The 18,722-nt window shown below is 52.1% G+C and overlaps 1 protein-coding gene across 1 annotated transcript; it reads left to right on the top strand.

Moving 5' to 3' along the window:
* Nucleotides 1–6: 6 nt before the first annotated feature.
* On the top strand, nt 7–13,780 carry ALKBH5 (AlkB family member 5, RNA demethylase; the record flags this gene model as incomplete). Its single annotated transcript, XM_009707228.1, has 4 exons — nt 7–257; nt 6,744–6,824; nt 11,249–11,404; nt 13,134–13,780. Coding segments are annotated over 4 exons (672 nt in total), but the record flags the coding sequence as incomplete, so codon positions are not given.
* Between the last annotated feature and the right edge of the window lie 4,942 nt (nt 13,781–18,722).

Below are 18,722 nucleotides of genomic sequence, written 5' to 3'. Positions count from 1 at the left end.
GTGATCAGGAAGCTGGTGGAGCACCGGGTGATTCCCGAGGGCTTTGTGAACAGTGCCGTCATCAACGACTACCAGCCGGGGGGCTGCATTGTCTCCCACGTGGACCCCATCCATATCTTTGAGAGGCCCATCGTCTCCGTCTCCTTCTTCAGCGACTCGGCGCTCTGCTTCGGGTGTAAATTCCAGTTCAAACCCATCAGGGTCTCGGAGCCCGTTCTCTTCCTGCCCGTGAAGAGGGGAAGCGTCACGGTGCTCAGGTAACTCACCCGCATTGCTGAGGCCTCCGCTAACGTGCCGGGGCTCGGTTGTGTAACGCTAATCGTGAGGCACGTGGATGCACGCCCCGAAGGCGGCTCGGGCTTGATCTCACCCGCCTGTAGGCATGTGGGTTCTTACTGTGGTGGAAGGGGTGAAGGAAGGATCGGAGGGGGTTCCACTGCCGTGGTGGATGGGGATTTGAGTGGGTGATTGATTTTGGGGAAGCGCCCTCTCCACGGGGCTCGAGGCAAGTCCTAGCAGGAGCGCGGCCACTTGCGGAGCCGAGATTTGCTGTAGTTGCCGTAAACAGTTAAAATAGCACATCGAGACACAAAATGGATCCTCTGCCCAAGAGCGGTCAGAGCGGAGCAGCTGGTTGGGATGGTGCTCCTGGGTCTATTCTTAGCTCGGCCGTTGCCTCCCCAACCTGACCTTAAGCGTGGAGAGGAGGTGTGAATGGCCTCGTCTTCCCAGTCTGTAAACTGGGAATACTAAACCCTCTCCTGCCCAACACCGATGGGGAAAACGGAGTGCAGAGCCCCACGGGGTCGTCACTTGGAAGCACGGTGGGTGACGGGCACCAGAAGGGACTTTACCTGGGTTCTTGCAAGTGAGGGAAGAGCTGTGGAGGTGAAATGACCTGCCCAAGGTCACGCAGCCGGTCGGTAGTAAAGCTGGAAATGGCACTGGGAAACGCCTGCTTCCTAATCCCCGCCGCCTCCCGGTACGCGCTGGGTGGACAGAGCAGGCAGGTAAGGGGACAGGCAGGGCGTGCGCAGGCTGGTGCGTACGGACCCGACGACATCCAGGTCTTGGGGAGCACGGCTCGGAGGCCAGCACCGGGGCTGCCTGACTCGGCCAGCACCGGATCCTCATGTCCCTGAAGGTCAGAGTGCTCCCTGCCCGGAGCAGGGATCACCCAGACTCTGCCAGCAGTGCTCTGAGCCGTATCCTCCTTTGGGGTTTTATTTTTTGGACTGGTGAAGGTCCAGGCCAGTTTTCAGGGCTCCCAGGCCGTAACACAATCCCCTGCTTTGGCTTGTAAAGTGATCACCGCAGGGTTCGGGAAGGAATTTTTCCCCCCACAAACACGCAAGCTCGCACCGTTGACTAGTGCATCAATAATAAATGCTGAGATCTCACGTAGCTTTTATCTCAGAAAAGCTGCACAAACATTAACTAATCCTCGCCGTACCCCCGGCGTTAGGTAACTTCTGTGGATTAGCGAGGGATGAGGGAGGCTGCGGAGGGAAGTGGGAACGACACTGAGGACATTTTCTCGTTCTCTGGTGGATCGGCCAGGGCAGGCGGGGGCAGAGGTCAGGGTGGTTTTGTGAAACGGGACTTGGGGGGGACACCCGTCCTGCCACGTGTCCTTTTACTGCAGAGCAAGCTCTGTCCCCAGGGATGGAGACTGCTGGGTGCGAGGCAGCCGCTCTGCTCCCTGATTCCTCTTAAAAACCAGGAGGGAAACTTTCTACCCTAATTTTCCTGCTGGTGATGCAAACCCCTGTGCTGCCTTTCCCTGGTGGGCCTGGAGTAGTTGTCCTTCCTTTCACAGCCAGAGGTCTTTTTTTTTTAAGGACAGTGAGAGTTTTTTTCTTGCTTAGAAGCATGCTGGTGGAGCTGTTAATGCAGGGTCAGTCTGAAGTCTTGTAGTCAAAGCCGTGGAGGATGGTGGGAGGAGGGAGAAGGGTTTTTCTCTGCTCCAGGACCAGAGAATGATGTTTTCTTGTCCCAGACCCTCTCTCTTTCCCAAAATCTGCTGGGAAGAGGCAGCTGGCTTAGGGCTCCCGGAATTGGAGCTTGTTGTCTCCCAGGCCTGTGCGTTCGGGTTGTTTGCCAGTGTCACCTGGGTGCTGCAATCAGTTTATTAACAGGGCTGAAGCAATTGTACAAATCAAACGAAGATATCTTTCTCCTTCCAAATCGAAGGGTTGCTTTCTGAGCAACCCACCCAAGATGTCCACGGTTAGATGTTCTGCTTTCCAGCAAATAATAGCCTTTGAAATGGGGTTATTTCAATTTGGGTACAGCAGTTAGCAGATACTTAGCACTCACTTAAGAGAGATGGTGCGAAAGTGATTGTTTTGTGATGATATGATCCTGGCTGGCCACAAGTTCCTCAACTCCCGCAGATCTCCCGTCTCCCCTCTAACCCCAGCAATTTGGGAGGAGCGGGGAGAGGGTAGGCTCTCGGGGTGTATCTCGGAAATCTAGCCCTTGGTCATGTTTAAGTCAACTCCCCAAACTTGGCTTTTTCTCCTCTCAGTAAACAGTTGCTGAAGGCAGTTGCCCTGGAGATAGGGAAACGGCGCAGATAGAAATGGCATGCTTGTAATGTCTGTGATTCAAATATTGCTGGGTCAGTGACTGCTGCTGGCATGTCGCCTTTCTGGGGAAACCAGGGTAGCCGCATGCGTTTGGTTACTGTGCGGAAATCGTGAGGATCTGCAGCAAGCTGTTGGATCTCTCTCTTTACCTCTACATTGTTCTCACGTTCTCCTCAGATCACGCCTGTCCTGTTCCTGCTCTCAGCAGCCTATTCCAAATTGTCCTGCCCATTTTTGTAGCCACCTACCTGGCAGGGATTTTGTAAAGGGGCTTTCCCCGTATCCCTCCCTTGACTTTAGTTGCCTACCATGAAGCGGGCTGTGGTGCTTGCAAACACTGAACCTGTCTCAAACTCACTGGAAAGTATTCAGACCTCAAACGACAGGTTAGTGTTTAAAAGATGGAGCAGAAACTCTCCTGGCTGGGCTGTGCACCTCTGCCAGCAGGACAAAGGCTGAGCCACCCCATGTCCCGCTAATGAGCCCTTTGCTCTTCCAGCAAGGCACTTTTTTCCTCTCCTTTCGCATCTGCGGTGAAGATTTGCCCTTGTAGGTTTGGACATCTGGAAGAAGACCTCCTCCAATCCCCACTTCTCCCGCAGCCCCAGAAAGCGGGTGCTCCTGCAGGTTTGTGCTGATGCCAGCCAGGCCCAGAGAAAGCGGCAGCGGCGCCTCGGTCTCTGCTGCTCTTCTCGGGCAGTCGGAGTTAAGCTGGATTTCAGTCCTGTGGACCATCAGGGCTTTTGGCTGGAGCTCGTTAGTGCCTTTTCTTTATTTTAACAATAATTTGATAAGCATCAATCGATAGAAGCAGTGGGGAGGAGATGGAGGAGTTTGCCCATTCATCTGGGGAGCACATGCTTTGACGACTGCTTTGGCTGGAAAAAAGGGAGGGAGCTGGGGGGGTGGTTGCAGCCAGACCCCTGCACCGCACTGTGCCCTGCAGCCGCTGTCATAGGTAGCAAAGGCTTTCGTTTAACCGCTGGGTGTTGCATCTCAGCACCGTGGTTGGAAATAGCGCAGTTGCAGTTAGAGGAACGAATGACCAAAGGTAATGTTTCCCAAGATCTGAGAACTTGTATGCCATACAGGCTGCCCTTCTGCAGCTGGTGAGTGCTCCAGGTCATCTCCCCGCTGTTTGTAATAGCAGTGGAAACATCGTGAAGTTTGTCTCTCCTGTTGTCTTGAGGCATGCCTGATGGTAGCGTAATCAGAGCTGGCTGGAGTCTCTGGAGGATGAACCTGCTTTCTTCCCAGCTGGAGGAGTCTCTCCACAACTGCCTGGAATAGATGCTTTTCCAGAAAAGTCTGAGCCCTCAGAAAAGGCCGTTGGTGCAGAGGAAGTTCAGTGTGTGCCAGCGGTGATGAGGCAAATAGATTTGTTCAAGCTCTGCTTGAACTGGTCGGTGTCGCATCCGTGGTTTGTGGCAGCAGCTTTCCTGAACCACAAGTAAAGCCTTGAGCTGCTCAAACCCTGCGATGGGCCAGCATGTGAGGTCTCTCTGCCTCGGAGCTGGCCTGGCTGTCGTCAGCCCCTAGAAATATTTCTCGTTAGAGACTCTGCAGAACTTCAGGGCCTCCTTTCTGGTGCTGTTTGTACAAAAAACTCTGCTTTCATCTTTGTGTTATATTGTGGCTCGGCAGCAGCTCTTCTGGACTGAAGAAGAGACTCGGGGAGGAGTTTGGGGGTGTAAGATCTGACAGGCTGGTTAGGAGTTGGGGTGTTGGTTGGGGGAGCGTGTGGATAGCATCTGCACCTCCTCGTGTTCTTCTGGAAAATGCCCTAGGCTGGAGATGGCATGCTCAGGTGTTCTTGTGGGCAGCAATTTCGGGTTTTCCTTACCATGTTATCGCTGACCTCATGCTTTGGGTTTGTTCTCTGGGCAGAAAATCTCTGGGTAGACCCTTGGTATCATTACGGGTGTTTTGTTCCAGTGTCTGTCCCTTCACCAGTCATCAGGGTGTGGCAAGGCCGAGCAGTGGGTGCGATGTTCATGCTGGTACGAAGCAGACCAAGTGTGACACAACCAAATAATCTTTTTCTTCCATTTCTCTGCCTGGTGACTCTGCAAATCCCTTTGCTGGAGGGCTGTGCAGAAAGACACCGTCGCTATATCTGATACGGTGCAAGCTGAGTTTTCCCACCCCAGCATGGCACTGGGGCAGACTGGTGGGTCCTCATTAGGGTCTCAGACTGGAGTACTGAGGCTGTTGCTTTGGTGCTGCCCACGTACATCTGGGACCGCGAGCTCTGCCTGGTGCCGCTCTGAAGGTGAGCTGGGAAGCGGGTTCTTGCCTGGGGAGTGAGAGCGAGTGGCCAGGCTGAGATCTCATGATGGAGAGCGCAGGTCTGGAAGCAGACCTTTTCCTGATGTTCAGGGTGTCGCTGAGGATGCGCCGAGTTGAATGTTAACGTGGGTGATGATAATGAATTTGCTGGAGCTTGACGCAGAGATTCCTGGAACATAATAGAGCATCATTATAATCCCCTTCGCATAACGCTGTCTTGTTCTGCAATGCCTCGGAGGACGGGGGGGGGATGGACATCAGCCCCTGTTTTACCCGATCGGGTCTTAGACTCTTAACTCTCTTCTCAAAGCAGTAAATCTGTCTTCGAGAGGTGTGCGTTTCTTGGTGAGTGGGTGGGTTATCTAACCAGATAAAGGAAACCGAGTCCCATCCCCAGAGAGGACTTGCGTGTGGGTGATCTGTTCTCTGCTCTGAGCGTCCTGAACAACCTGCAAGCCGATGACCCTGGCTGTACTCCTGGAGGGCCGGCTGACAGCCGGCGTGGCAGCAGCTTCCCAGTAAAGCCTCGTGGGGAGAGCGGGCCCAGTGATTTCTGCTTCAGGTTAGACCAGCGTAGGGGTGTGCTAGCTTTGTGTGGCTTGAGCAGCCTTCGCCCAAGTCCCTTTTTTTTCCTGTCCTTGTCAGCTGTTTCAGGAGGCTCTGATGGTGTTTAGCTTCTCTTTTCCCTGTACTGGGCTCTAGAAGGCTCTTGTGAACAGACACTCTCCAAACAGCAGGTAGAGGGCAGGGCCACCTCTCGGACCTGCTCATTAACACCCGTGGGAGTGACGAGGTGTGCTCCTGGCAGGGTGGTTTGTGTGTCCAAGCAGGTGTGATGGCCACCCTCCACCGTGCCCCCGCCGTGATCTCACGTGCTGCGCTGGACCCCAGGAGTTGTGCCAACAGCAGAAACAGCCACAAGAAAAAATGCTGTTGTGTGTTGTGAGTAGCTGGGGCCATCGTTGGCTGTGGCTTTTCTCCAGCCTGCTAGAAACGCGGAGTAGGGGAAATCATCTCATACAGCGAAACGTTCCTGCCGAGCGCGGCTACTGCGTGGCCATGTAGCAGCTTGAGCCTGGTGTAATTTTGCACGACCCAGGTTACTGTCTCGCCTTGTGAGCGCTGTGGCGGGGGGGGTTTTGGGGGGCAGGTTGGGTTGGGGGGGAGCACAGTTTGGTTGGCAGGTCGGAATTTGAAGGTTACCCCACGTGCGCTGTGTTGGGGTTGGGCTGTGCTGGGGGGTGATGTTTGTACGGTGGCTGAGGAGGTGCTGTATGGGGGGCAGCGGGAAGGGCAAGGGTGCCGAGATGGCAGCATCTGTGCCCAGGTGAGGGGGATGAGATATTCAACTCTTACCACCGCTGCACCCCCTCCTCGACTAACAAACGTCTCGTCAACTCTGGTTCCTGTCGTGTCTGGGTATGCTGTGCATCTCTGCCATGAGAGATGGCTTTTCTCAGGGATGTGTGTGAGAAGATGCTTTGGAGCAATGTGCTGATTTTTTTCCCCAGTTGCTCTCTAATTTCTTGATAAATGAATTGGCTGAATTTACACTCTGTAAACTCATTTTCTACGTGTCTTATTTCACAATGTTATGGAAGGTGGCAGTTTCCTCTAGTGTATGTGAAAAAATTGAGTCAAAAAAACCCCCCCAAAACAGCAGCCCTGACCGTCCTTATTCTTTCCTGAAGTTTCTTCCTTCCTGTAAGTCTAGCTCCTGTGTGCCTGGGGAATGGTGTTTGGAGGAGGAATTCCTGGGGGAAGTTAGGAAATGACTGGCCAAACTGAGTTGTTGAGGCTGGGAACCACTTTCTGCTCCTGCCTGTCATCTTTCTCACAGTGGCTTTTTGTTTTTGTTGTCAGTGGATATGCAGCCGATGAAATTACACACTGTATTCGACCACAGGACATCAAGGAGAGAAGAGCTGTCATCATCCTTCGAAAGTAAGTGTTGAAGCCCTCCGGACAGTAAGATAAACTTGGATGTGGAGTTCTGATGTTTCCTAAGGTGCTTTTAAAGAAACACTTTAAAACTGCCTTGCTTGTTAATTTGCTGGCTTGATCTTACATCTTGATTAGATGTCACTCTGATACTTGTGTCTTGCCGTACCCATCGCTTGGAAGTAGATGGAACTTGTTACTGCAGAGTTAATCACTTCTTGGCTCTGTGCAGTGGTACTTTATTGTAATGCCTGGGTTTGCAAGCGCTCTTCGTGTCCAAACACCTGGCTTTCATTGGCTGCTTAACTCCAAACAGCTAGGGTTTCAAACCCTCTTGTTTAGGGCTGTGTATTCAGGTGTCTGATCATATGATACCCACATGTGTGAGTTACCTGGACGGTCCTTTGAAGCTGATGCTTATGATGAAGAATCTCCTATAAAGCAGATAAAGGGGTTTTTGGTAGCGTGGTTTTAATTTCCTGGAGAGAGAGAGAGAGAGGAAGATGCTGTCTTTGAAGGGAAATGCAGTGAATTTAGTGATCACTTTACAGAGCTTGTCCTTTGAGTCGATGTTGGAAAGCCAAGCTCTGTGAGCCATTTAAGAAGCGCACTTCCCGTTTTAGAAGATGTGCTATCTTAATGGCATTTCATCAACCAGTGCTTGTTCCTAAAGCTCTTAAGAAAATGGATAAAAAAATAAACAACCCCACCCCAAACTCCCTCAGCATAACCTTTTTTTGTGCCCAGAAATGTCCTGTCTCATCAGTTCCTTCTGGAGGAGGGAGACCAAAATATGTGACTGCAGTGTGTTGACCCATGTTGATTGTGCCTTAGAAGGTGTTAGCAGTAATTCTGCTGTCAAGAAACCTTTTTGCAAGTGAAAACACACAGCTTGAGTCCTGTAAACCCAGCCGAAAGCGTGGTCGTTGGCGCCAGGGCTGCAGTTGTGGCCCAGGCTGGCCTAAGGCTAGCAGGCAGGCGCTCTAGATTCAGACTTGCTGAGCTTTCGGACGGTTTAGTTGGTTTCAAAACAAGTCTGGCCACGTTGTGAAGATAGGGCATAAAGCCAGTGGAGTGGAGTTGGACATCTGGTTAGAGAGACCCATGAAATGAAGGCAGGAAAAACAGCAGCCCTGAGGCGTTAGCCGGGCAAAATCAGCACAGGCCTGGTGAGGCAGGATGAGATGTGGCAGATGATAAAGTGGGAGGAAAGAAAGACAGATTATAACCAAACCACCCGATAGCTGGTTATTGCCACGTGAGGTTTAAGGCGAGAGGGTTGTGATGAGAACTAAAAGGCTGTTGTGTTCGTGTTGTTGGTTACCGCAACCAACAAAAAGCAGTGCGAGTGCTGATGAGCACCAGTGGGAGGCATCTCCCCCTCCTGTAGCTGCTTTGGTTAGGTTTTGGGATAGAGAAGCTGCCTGTCCTAGGCTGTGGAGCAGTTCCCTAGAAATGACAGACTCGGCTAAATAAGCTAAAACTGCCCAAACTGGTGCAGATATCTGATATACTTGTTTAAACTGGCTCTACCTCTTGCTTTCTCCTGCCTCTGTAAGCTAAGGGTGTTGAGTTATTTCAGTCTAACCTGGCTGCCCTCAAAGTGCCACTGGGCAAGCATTTAGCTGGCTGAGACATATCCTGCTGACCTAGTGCATCACTGCTGAAGAGACAAAGTCTGTTAGCTCCTAGCAGAGCCATATTGGCTATATTTGCTTAGCCATCCTTCTGTAGCAGTGTGTCCTTGCTGTCTTCCCCTGGTTTTAGGGGCCCGATTTGCTTAGCATTAGAGCAGAAGTGTCTCTACCTAGTCATATGCAGACAGCGACGGGCTGACTTGACCGGTAGGCTGAATGAAACCACAACAGCATTTTTCTCTTGAGCAAAGTGGAAACCCCCTGGTAATTATTTTTGTGTAATCTCCGTAGAGTTTAGCGGCCTTGGTGAATACATGGCAATTGCCTGTTTGCCAAAGGGTGCGCTCTGATTGCTGCCAAATAGAGCTTATTAATTGCTGCTTATCCCTTGTGACGACGGCCGTCTCCTCGCCGAGTCCCGTGTGCGTGCATGCATGCACAGCAAGGCTGCGGTGACCTTTGTCTGCGCTCGCATCCCTGCGGCATGGATTGCTGCAGCGAATGCCATTCCCTACTCCCGGATCATGCGACTTTGTGCAGTCTGAAATAGTGTGTTATGCAACCAGGAAAACAGCTACTTCCGCTGGTAGCCTGCTAGCACGAGAGGCTTGGGAGTAGCCGGTGGCCTCGTAAAACTCCTCTTCCTCATCTTTGTGGTAAGGATCAGCCCTGAGCTTTCCAGCGGGATCAGATCAGTTGGTTCATAGAGCGGTACGAACTTTGCTGCAGCTTGGAGCTGGGATATTCTGCTCTGCATGGGCTGCCAGAGCCTGCTGGGTCCCAGAGGTTTGAGTCTGGATCTTCTCTTGCCTCTACTCCGAGCATGTGGTTCTAGAGATGGTTTTTGCTGGTGGCAGCAGGAGAACAGAGCTGCGCGAGCTGGAGAAGCGGCTGGGTTTTGCAGGATGCTCGAGAGCGGTGTGGTTACCAAGTAGGTCATAAACACTTCAGTGCCGTAGTGTGATGATATTTACAGTGTTTCCTGCGTATCAGAGTGCAGGACTGCGGGGAGCCAGCAAGGTTTGGAAGTGCTTTGAGCAAGAGCCTGGGGGGGAGGAACAGCGCTCTCAATTTCGTGAGATGCTGAAAGAGGTAATGTGGGAGGTGGGGATAGAAATGAGACCTATTGAAGCAGGTCTTGAGAGTCGTCTTGGAGGGCTTATGCTGCCATTTGTAAGCACTTCTTTGTAAGCAGTTACATCGGGGAGTTACTCTGTTTAACTTGAACTTTGGTAGGTGATTTTCCTCTTCATTTTAGTATAGCCTCTCCTCCTCCCTGCTCCTGCAGCTCATACCTGCATTGCTCTGTGGACAGAGAGCGAGCGTGGCTGGTGTTCTCTTGCCCTTGCAGTATATTTGGTGGTTGGTTGGTTTTAATTGTTGTTGTTGTTTGGTTTTGGTTGCTGTAGTTGCTGTTGTATTTGAGAGGTATTTAAACCACCTAACTTGTCCGGGGCAAGATGCACAATGCCTTTGGCATTCTAGCTGGAGTGGGCCCAGTCCTGGAGCTGAGAACAGCTTAGTGTTGTGGACTAGCACCGGCTCCAGCCTGGCAGCTGCCTGCCAAAGTGTTCCTTGTTTCTGGCATGCTGGGTGGACCTGGGCTGCTGTGGCCAGCTTTGCCTGTGCCAGCCTGGCACCGCCCTGGTTAACTGAAGAGGCTCTCCCCATGGTACAGACGAAGCTTGACGACTGGACGTGCTTCCTAACCGGAGTTTAGATTGGGATTCTCCTCTGGAAACCTCCCTCAGGAGCTTAAGTTCTGCACTAGAGAGCAAGTAGTGATTCTCCCTTCTTTCACCCAGACCCCTTCCATATTCACTCCCAATCCCACGGAGGGAGACAGGCTGCAGCAGCAAGATCAGGGTGCCTTTCCTTCTGGGAAATGGCTTGGATCCTCCAGAAATTGGCAGCTCCGGAGCACCTGCACCACCTTTTAGTGTGTTTTGCCCATTCTTAGACTTCAGTCTGTGTCTTGAAATAGACTTTAGCAGTGCTTGTAAGTTGAGACTGGTAACTGTGCTGTGCTTGGGGACGGTGATAGCACCGTGATAAGATGCTGCGCCGTCGAGTTTTCATTCCTCCTGCTCGATCTGCTGCCGCCTTCCACATGTGCATGGCTACAGTCGTGCCTGGGCCAGTGACAGTTCTGCTCTGGGACGAGCTGTGCTTGCTCTCCGGTGTAGCTTGAGCGCGTTTCTCTCCCAACATGAACACGGCAGTGCTGTGCTGCTGCAAGGGATGTGGTGCAGCTTTTGTTTGCTAGACCTTCTCCTGACTCTTTCTTCAACTCTTTAAACCTCTTAGTCAAGCTGAGAAACGCCTGACCCCACGAGATCTTGAGGCAGTAGGGAGTTTCCAGATAGAAGCAGTTATTAATGCTGTAAGTGATGATGAATTTTGCAGGGCATCTCCCAGGTGGCTTAACTGGAGCTGCGAGTTATTGACGAGTCACTCTGGTTTCACAGGGGCTCCAACGCCTCTGCTCTGTGTCCCGTAACTGGGAGTGCAGTGAACCCAGCACCATTCACATTCACTTCATGACTACACATGTCCCTAAGCCTTCCTCTTCCCTCTAACCAAGGCAGCAAAGGTTAAAGCTGAAGCTTCAAGTGCCAGAAAGCTGCAGCTTGTTCTGCTGTTGAGTGTAATAGTCCTGACCCTCTTCCTGAGCTGCGTGGCTGGGATTGAGGGTGCTGCTTCGGCACATCTAGGGCAAACGTCTGCTGCAGCACTCTAGTGGTTCCGTAGAAACACCTTGCAAATTCTCTTCTCTTTAAATATTTGCAGAACAAGACTAGATGCACCTCGATTGGAAACAAAATCCCTGAGTAGCTCTGTGTTGCCACCAGGTTATAACTCTGACCGTCTATCGGGAAGCAACCGGGACCAGATCCTGAAACCAAAGCGGTCCCATCGCAAAGCAGATCCTGATGCTGCTCACAGGTAGGATGATCTCTCCCAAGAGCAATGTTTTGGATGGTATCTCTAGGTCAGTGCATGTCTGAGATTCCTGGCCTCTGACAAGAGACTCCACATCACACTTGAAAACATCCTCGTTTGCACCTCCTGGGTGCTTTCTGTGGTGTACAGCTCTGTTTTATCAGAATGAGGTTCTTTGTACGTTCCTCCTAGGCTTGCGGCGGCTAAGCTCTGGCCGTAAGCAGCTTACATTGTTTATCCTGTGAGTGGCATAATGAAGAAGCAATAGATTTGGCTGGCTCTTGATAATGCAGTCATTCAGAACAATAGTTTCCCTGCAGCTAATTATTTTTGACCTCTATTGCCAAGCAACCTGTGCAGCTGCGTTAAACTATATTATGAAAGCAGTCTTGGGAGAGAACGTGAGGTTTTGCTATCTGGGGAAGGTGAAGGCCTTCTTGGGAAGCTTCTCAGACCTGTTTTGGTTCCAGAGCTGCATGTGTATATTTTTGTGTGTGTACCCAGACTGTGTGAATGTGTAAGCTTGACCTTCAGGGGAGCTGCTTGCTGAGGTTTCAGATAGCTTGAGCTCTGCAGCAAGGCTTCCCTTAAACACCACCTTGCTCTGTGTGAACGTACTGATAGCCCTGAGTGATAGCCAGTCTGCCAGCTGTCCTGCAATATTTCTGGTATTCTCCGATTCCAAAGCTTCCTGAGGATGGAGACGGCATTCTCTGCACATTGTGTAAAAACCAAAAGTTGGCTTGGTCCTGGGGCTTGGCTGCTGTGCGGTCCCTGCCCGTGTTTCAACCTGTCCTGGAGGGAGGAGGGCGGGGGTGGCTTGTTTATGAGCGGTGTTCATTCACCTGGACTCCGACTGACTGGGAAGATAGATCAAGAAGAGAAGCTAGCCTGCAAATGAAAGCTTACCTCTGAGCATGCAGTGGGCTGGTGTATGATTCGAGAAGCGATCACGCAGGACAAATCTGCGGATCCGTGAGAGCTGTTTTTCAGCTTGACGTGACTTTATCGGGTTGGGGGGGGCTTGCACAGACTCCTGCAGCAGATGGATATCAAAAGCATGTTTTTCTCTTCCTCTGGCCCCAAAGACTCCAGTATAACATAGGTAAATAGCAAGGATATCAGATAGTGGTATCTCCTAGAGGAACTCGGCAGTTGCCACCTAGGGTAAAATAAGCGGTCTGTGCAGCCCACCAGCCCAGTCCTACTACCAAGTGATCGCAGGCGAGAGCAGAGGCAGCTTTGCAGAAATAACACTTGCACTGTGATAATGTTTGAGAGAACTAGCGAGAGGACAAAGGAGTTTGGAGCTGTGGTTTGATCCTGCACACTAAACACCCCAGCAACTTAAGAAGGAGCTCAGCTCTGTGCTGCGAGTTCTGCTGTAGGAGAGACAGACCCCTCTGCCCACCCAAGGGATGTTTTTTAGGGGCACAAGCTGCACTTAAAAAGGGGTGACTGGGCTGTTTGAAAGTGTTCCTGCTGGAGGTAAAGACCAAAACCTGCCCAGGGAAGTGCTTGCACCATCGAAAGCAAAGTTCTCAGCCTCTCCACGGGAAGTGCAACTTGGTGATCTGTTCCTGCTCTGCTGAGTGCCCAGAACTGGGAAGGCAACGTGGAAACAGGCCGTCATATTGCTCAAAGTGTGCAAAACTGCAGATAGTGTCCGCACAAGGAATGCCTAAATCGTGCCGAGGATGTGCTCTCACTTCCTCTTTCTCTCTCTCTGTAGGCCACGGATTCTAGAAATGGATAAAGAGGAGAACAGGCGCTCGGTCCTCTTACCAAAACATAGGAGACGGAGCAACTTCAGCTCCGAGAACTATTGGCGAAGGTCTTACGAGTACACGGAGGACTGTGACGAGGAAGAGGAGGACGGCAGCCCAGCCAGGAAAGTTAAAATGAGGCGACACTGAGGATTGCACTTTCCAGGCTTGTGGAGCTGATGAGATTGGCCTCCAGTCTGTGAAAACTTTCTCCTCCCTCTGGCTATCTTCCATCTAGCTTCAGTTTTGATTTTTCCTTTCAGGCTGAAGAGTAAACAGGAAGGATCTAGCGATTTGTTTTTATGAATGGAGGAATGTTGAGACATACGTAAGGATGGAACATGTCCAGTGCACATGGTGTCCTGAGTCATGGGTCAAACGGGCATCTCTCCCATAGGAAGCAGATAAAGTTATGCCAGGCTGTCTGTTGGGATTTCTTTTGAACACACCAAAAAGTTTAACCGTTTCATTGCGCAAGATTCAAGAATTGTATTTTTGTTTTTTTGCTTTAACTTTCTTCCTTTCCAAATGTTCTAAATATGATGTTTGACCCCAGGAGCTGAAACTCTCTGTGGTGGCCTCGTATTCCTTGCTTCACCAAAGGGCTCCTTGGTCTGCTCTTTACCTAGTTGTTGTTGTTGGGTTTGTTTTAAGGGTGCCCTGCAGTAACTGGAAGTTTGAAGCTTTGCAGATCCCTCTTACTGCGATTGATTTCAAAGGGTTTAGGACATTTTTGTTGCACTTTAGTACCAGTTTTAAATGCCGTAGGTTTCCTTTCCAGTCCCTTTTCCCAAGCCAGCGTGGGCTCGCAGCCTTGCGTCCCTGTGCTGCTCTCTCCGAGGAGAATGTACTTGAGCTCTGGTTTCTCAGTGCTGGTCTGACCAGGGGTATATTTTGATTGAGGAGGAAAGAAACATGGCTGGCTTCACGGGGGCTGGCCCAGCATTGACCCGAGGTCCATATTGGAGCCTCGGGGCTGCTGAATGAGAGATCACATTGAGTACGTGCTGCTTCCCAGAGCTGGGGATAGCAAAGAGGAGTAGGAGAGATGCTGTGCCTGTGAGGACGCTTGCCTTGGGACCCCCTGAGAAGACTGCCTGGAGGGACTGGCTTTTGGGCCCCTGCCCCTTCTAAGTTGAGAGAGTTGAGATGGTGCAGGATCCTGTCCCAAGGGACCGGCTGCGCTCTGCTGGAGCTGGAACAGGTGGGGCCGTGGCCTTGGGGGAGCTGGGCAGCTTGGCTTGCGGTCTGTCCCCTCCGAGGCTGGTTCTGGGAACGGGGACACTGCAAGGGTCTGGTTTGGCCCCAGTTCAGTGCATTCAGCAGGTAGTGCTGCAATGGTTACCTGCCTCCTCCTGGCTTATTCCTGCCTGTATTCCTGGGGTAAGGAGTGTTCTGGTTGCTACAGAAAATGCTGAGAAGAATCGGGCGTTCAGCCCCGCGGAGTTGGTGTTGGAAAGTCTGTTGCCTTCCTCCTCTTCTCCCACCCGGTTTGCGTTAGCCCAGACCAAAGCCTCAGTGTTTTCAAAGTTTGGGGCCCAACACCGTATTTAGAACTGTACTTTTAAGAAACTTCCTTCAGTTGATTCTTTGAACCCAAGTGTTGGCAGTTGTAAGGAATAGTCTTATTTTTAAATTTTTACTGCTTTGCCCTCCCTCAAATTGTAGTTTTTCTTAGTGTCGTGTCCCCCACACACTTCATGGTCTGCACGCTTGGCAATAAAAAGATGTAATATATTTTGAAACCCGTTTGCTGCTGTCTTGAGGGGCTCCCGGTCAAAGGAAAAAAACCACCCCAGGCATTGTTCCCTGGACCACCGTTCCTTGGCGATCGAGCATGTTTTCTGACATCTGGGTCTTGGTGCCCTTCCTTTTCTTTGCCCGCTGACTTCTGCAGCTCCTGCGACTCACCTGTTGTTGGGGTTACTGCTCAGGCTGGATCTAGCGCTCACGTTAGTACAAAGGAAATTATTGTCACCTTCAGCACAGCGCTGATCTGTAGGTGAGGTCCCCACTGCCTGTTTCTGATTATCTTTATCCGATAGCTTTCCTGGTGAGAGCCCCTGTCAGCTCTGTGTGGAGGTACGGGCACAGCCTTGCGGCCAGCCTTTGAAGGAACCTGTCTCGTCTACCCAGAGATCTGAAAGTTTGTGCTTCTGCTGCTTCTGAAACCTTTAAAACACCATTTTCAGACCACCCTTAGCATTTGAAGTGGTGTTCCTCGCCCTCCCAGCTTTCTGCAGAGAATCCGGGCCAGCTCTTGGCTACAAACCCCCTGTTTTGGAGAGCTTGGCGTTTCCCTGATAGCAAAACCGCATGCAGGGAGCAGCAATCCCTTCTCCTCCTTATGGCTGGTGCAGACATCTCTGGCAAGCTAGAGACCTGCTAGCAGGGTGCCTGGCGTTTCTAATTGTCTTTCTGGATTCATCCTGGATGTGCCTCTTGCCCTCCTCGGTGTCGGGCTCTGCTGCGGGTGCTGCTGACGGTGGCAGTGGTCACTGCCAGAGGTCTCAGCTCTGCACAGCCTGCTGTCCCCCACCAGTGCCCGATTTTACGCCTACCTCTGCAATACGGATAGTGTACTCTGGTGTCAACTCAAAATGAAGCTGGAGGCAGCCTGCTTTTCCGGGGCTGCTTCCCAGAGCAGGACTCCCGTGGGAAGAGGCATTGGCTCTATCTCTGCTGAAGGCTGAACAAGACATCCTGAGGTCTTACCTCTAGCCTGGTTCCAACCATCACCTCACCCTGCTCCTTGTGCAGTCTGTGCGCATGCAAGTATCCTTCCTCTCCCTGCTTGTTTCGGTATTCCCGCATGCCGTGGTCGGGAGCTCTCCCCTCCATCCTTCCTCCCTGCCCCGCATCTGTGCGGTGGGTCTGAGCTGGCAGCCGTGGCTGGAGGGACAGGAGGAGCTCCTCGCCGGAGCTGCTCTGCGGCTGCCATCTATTCTCCTGTGCACTTGGGTTTCAACCTGAGTGGTTGGGGCTTGACACCTTGGAGGGGGAGTGGGACGCAACTGGTCTGGCCCACAGCGTCTCTTGGGCGAGGAGTCCCCAGCATGTAGGCAGGCCATCTTCCCCACTTGTACAGACATTTTCTAAACACACGGATGTATATGTGTAGATACATGGTTTTTTAACTCTTTTGCACTGAACAACATCGGAGTGAAACCTTGATTCGAACCAGAAGACCCATTTTTCACATGGATCGAGATGTCTAGGTCTGTTACTGTAACCTGTCTGGTAAAACTGTGGCTCAAAAATACTGGTGACGCCCGTACCTGTTCTCTGTTGCCAGCTGTGTCAGGCTGCCTACAGGCTTCGGGTCAGGCTGGTGGCATGGGTCTGGTGCGGAGGATGGAGAGCTCCAATTTGGAGGCAGAACTTCTCCCCATCTGCTCCACGGGATGGGCTCATGCGCAGACCTGACCGTGTTGGCTTTGTCACATCTGTCTGGTCCAGTCTTGCGGTCCACCCTCCTCTCCATCCACCCACAGTGTGTTGTTCGTGTAACCTGCTCAGCCCGAAACTGGGAGAATAAGGCTAGGTCCAATGTGATCGTCCCATGTACCCAGACCCACAGCCCAGACCATGAGAACTCTTTCCTGAGGAAAGTGGGGTCCATCCCTGCTTCGGTGGGGTTTGTCCCTGCTTTTCTGCAACAAGCAGGAGGAACAGAGGGGTTTGTTACTGTTACCTGTATCTCGAGAAGACTCAGTGATTGAACTAAAGCTCTTGCATCAGTCGTGTGGGCTCGGTATGTCCATAGGAAGAGAAGGAAAGGCTTTTTGCCAGCGGTAAGAGGTGTCCTGGCCTAGGGAGGGGCTGTCAGTCTGCCGGCAGGTCCGTGCCCGGCTGGGCTTGGCAGAGAGGCTGCCTGAAGCAGGGGAGCCCGGGTGGCCACATCTGGCCCCACACCTGCTGATCTCTCATCCAGCTGTTAGGCGAGAGCTGTGACACCCGGGAGCTGGGATCCCAATACCAAGGCTTGGCTCATCCCCGAGGCTGGGGGGTGTTGCTGGGGTGCAGGGCTACCAAACCGCTCTCCGGGGGGAGCCGGCACGGGCCGACTTCTCCCCGGGTGAGAGCTCAGACCTTTGGCTTTCGGGGTCAAAACGGCTGCCATGCTTTGAGGAGGGCTTGGGGGGGCCGGGGTCTAGATTCCCTGCCAGCGGCAAATAGTCTTTTATCTGCCAAAAGCGTTCCCTTTCCTGATTGGGAGAAGAAATGTTTGGCCGAGAAGTGCGTCTCTGCTCCTTCCCGCGCCCCTGTCCACACTTACAAGTTCTGGCTGACTTTAATTTTGTTTTTTAAAAGATTCTAAATTTTTTTTTTTGTTACGAATAAAAATAAAAAAATAAAAAAAGTGGCAATATTTTTTTCCGTAAGCTTTTCCTAGGAAAAAGCGTGGTTTGTAACAAAGTTGTACAGTTCTGAAGTTTGAGATACGAGAAGTACTGTGTGAAACGCTGTAAATGGGGCAGAGATTATTTTATGTACAGTCTGACGTGGGGGGAATCTTTTAATTCTGGTTGATTCTTAGGAAGAATTTGGTTCTTCACTGTCAGGGTTTGGAATTTCATGGTTTCATTATTATTTTTTTTTCTTGTATAGATTGCTGCATTAATTGAATAAAAGCAGAAAGCATCACTCTGCCTGCTTGTGTGGTGGTGCCGGCGGCTGGGATGTGTGCCTCACTTCCCTGCCTGCAGAAACGAGGTTGCGGGGACTGGGGAACCGCTTCTAAATAAAGGGAGTCTCTGGGTCCCTGGGGACAGGGCAGCCAAACGCAGCGTCTGTCCCTCCTGCACTGCCCTAGAAAGCAGAGATGGGGCTCGCTACCCTCCTCCTTCTGCCTGCTTGTGTGGTGGTGCCGGCGGCTGGGATGTGTGCCTCACTTCCCTGCCTGCAGAAACGAGGTTGCGGGGACTGGGGAACCGCTTCTAAATAAAGGGAGTCTCTGGGTCCCTGGGGACAGGGCAGCCAAACGCAGCGTCTGTCCCTCCTGCACTGCCCTAGAAAGCAGAGATGGGGCTCGCTACCCTCCTCCTCCTCCTGCTCTCCCTCCACGGGGGCTGGGGATAGCAAATGTGGAATGCTGTCACCCTGCAGCTCCTGCCCTGCCCCATCACGCAGCTGGTACCTGGTCCCCAAATGGCCCCAGCACCGCGGGGGGCTGTGCCCTGTGCTTCAGCCTCGGATGGAGCCCCTCACACTCCGTGCCCTTCCTCCTGCAAGAGGGAGATAGCAGTGGATAGGTGTGCGGTGCTAGAAGGGGGATGGCGCGACTGGATGAGGTCTGCCAGCCTTGCGTGCTGGCCTTCCTCTTCCTCTTCTTCCTCCTCAGCAGCGATGAGCTCCTGCCTGATCTGGCAATGTCCTCTTCATCACCTGCCCTCGAGCGCTGGGGCTGTGCATGGCGTCAGACCCCTTCCCTCCATCCATCACTGGGGCATCGGGGGCAATGGCCCCCGTTCACCCCCAGGGTGTTTTCCACCCCAAAGGCTGCGTCACCCCGATGTGACGTTTCCCTGGGGCCGGGGTTAGTCAGCAGGGAG

The sequence above is a fragment of the Cariama cristata genome, unplaced genomic scaffold (genome assembly GCF_000690535.1).
Source record: "Cariama cristata isolate BGI_N322 unplaced genomic scaffold, ASM69053v1 scaffold31999, whole genome shotgun sequence".
Lineage (NCBI taxonomy): Eukaryota > Metazoa > Chordata > Aves > Cariamiformes > Cariamidae > Cariama > Cariama cristata.
The sequence above is the reverse complement of the archived record's forward strand: the minus strand, read 5'-3'. Positions and strand labels throughout refer to the sequence as shown.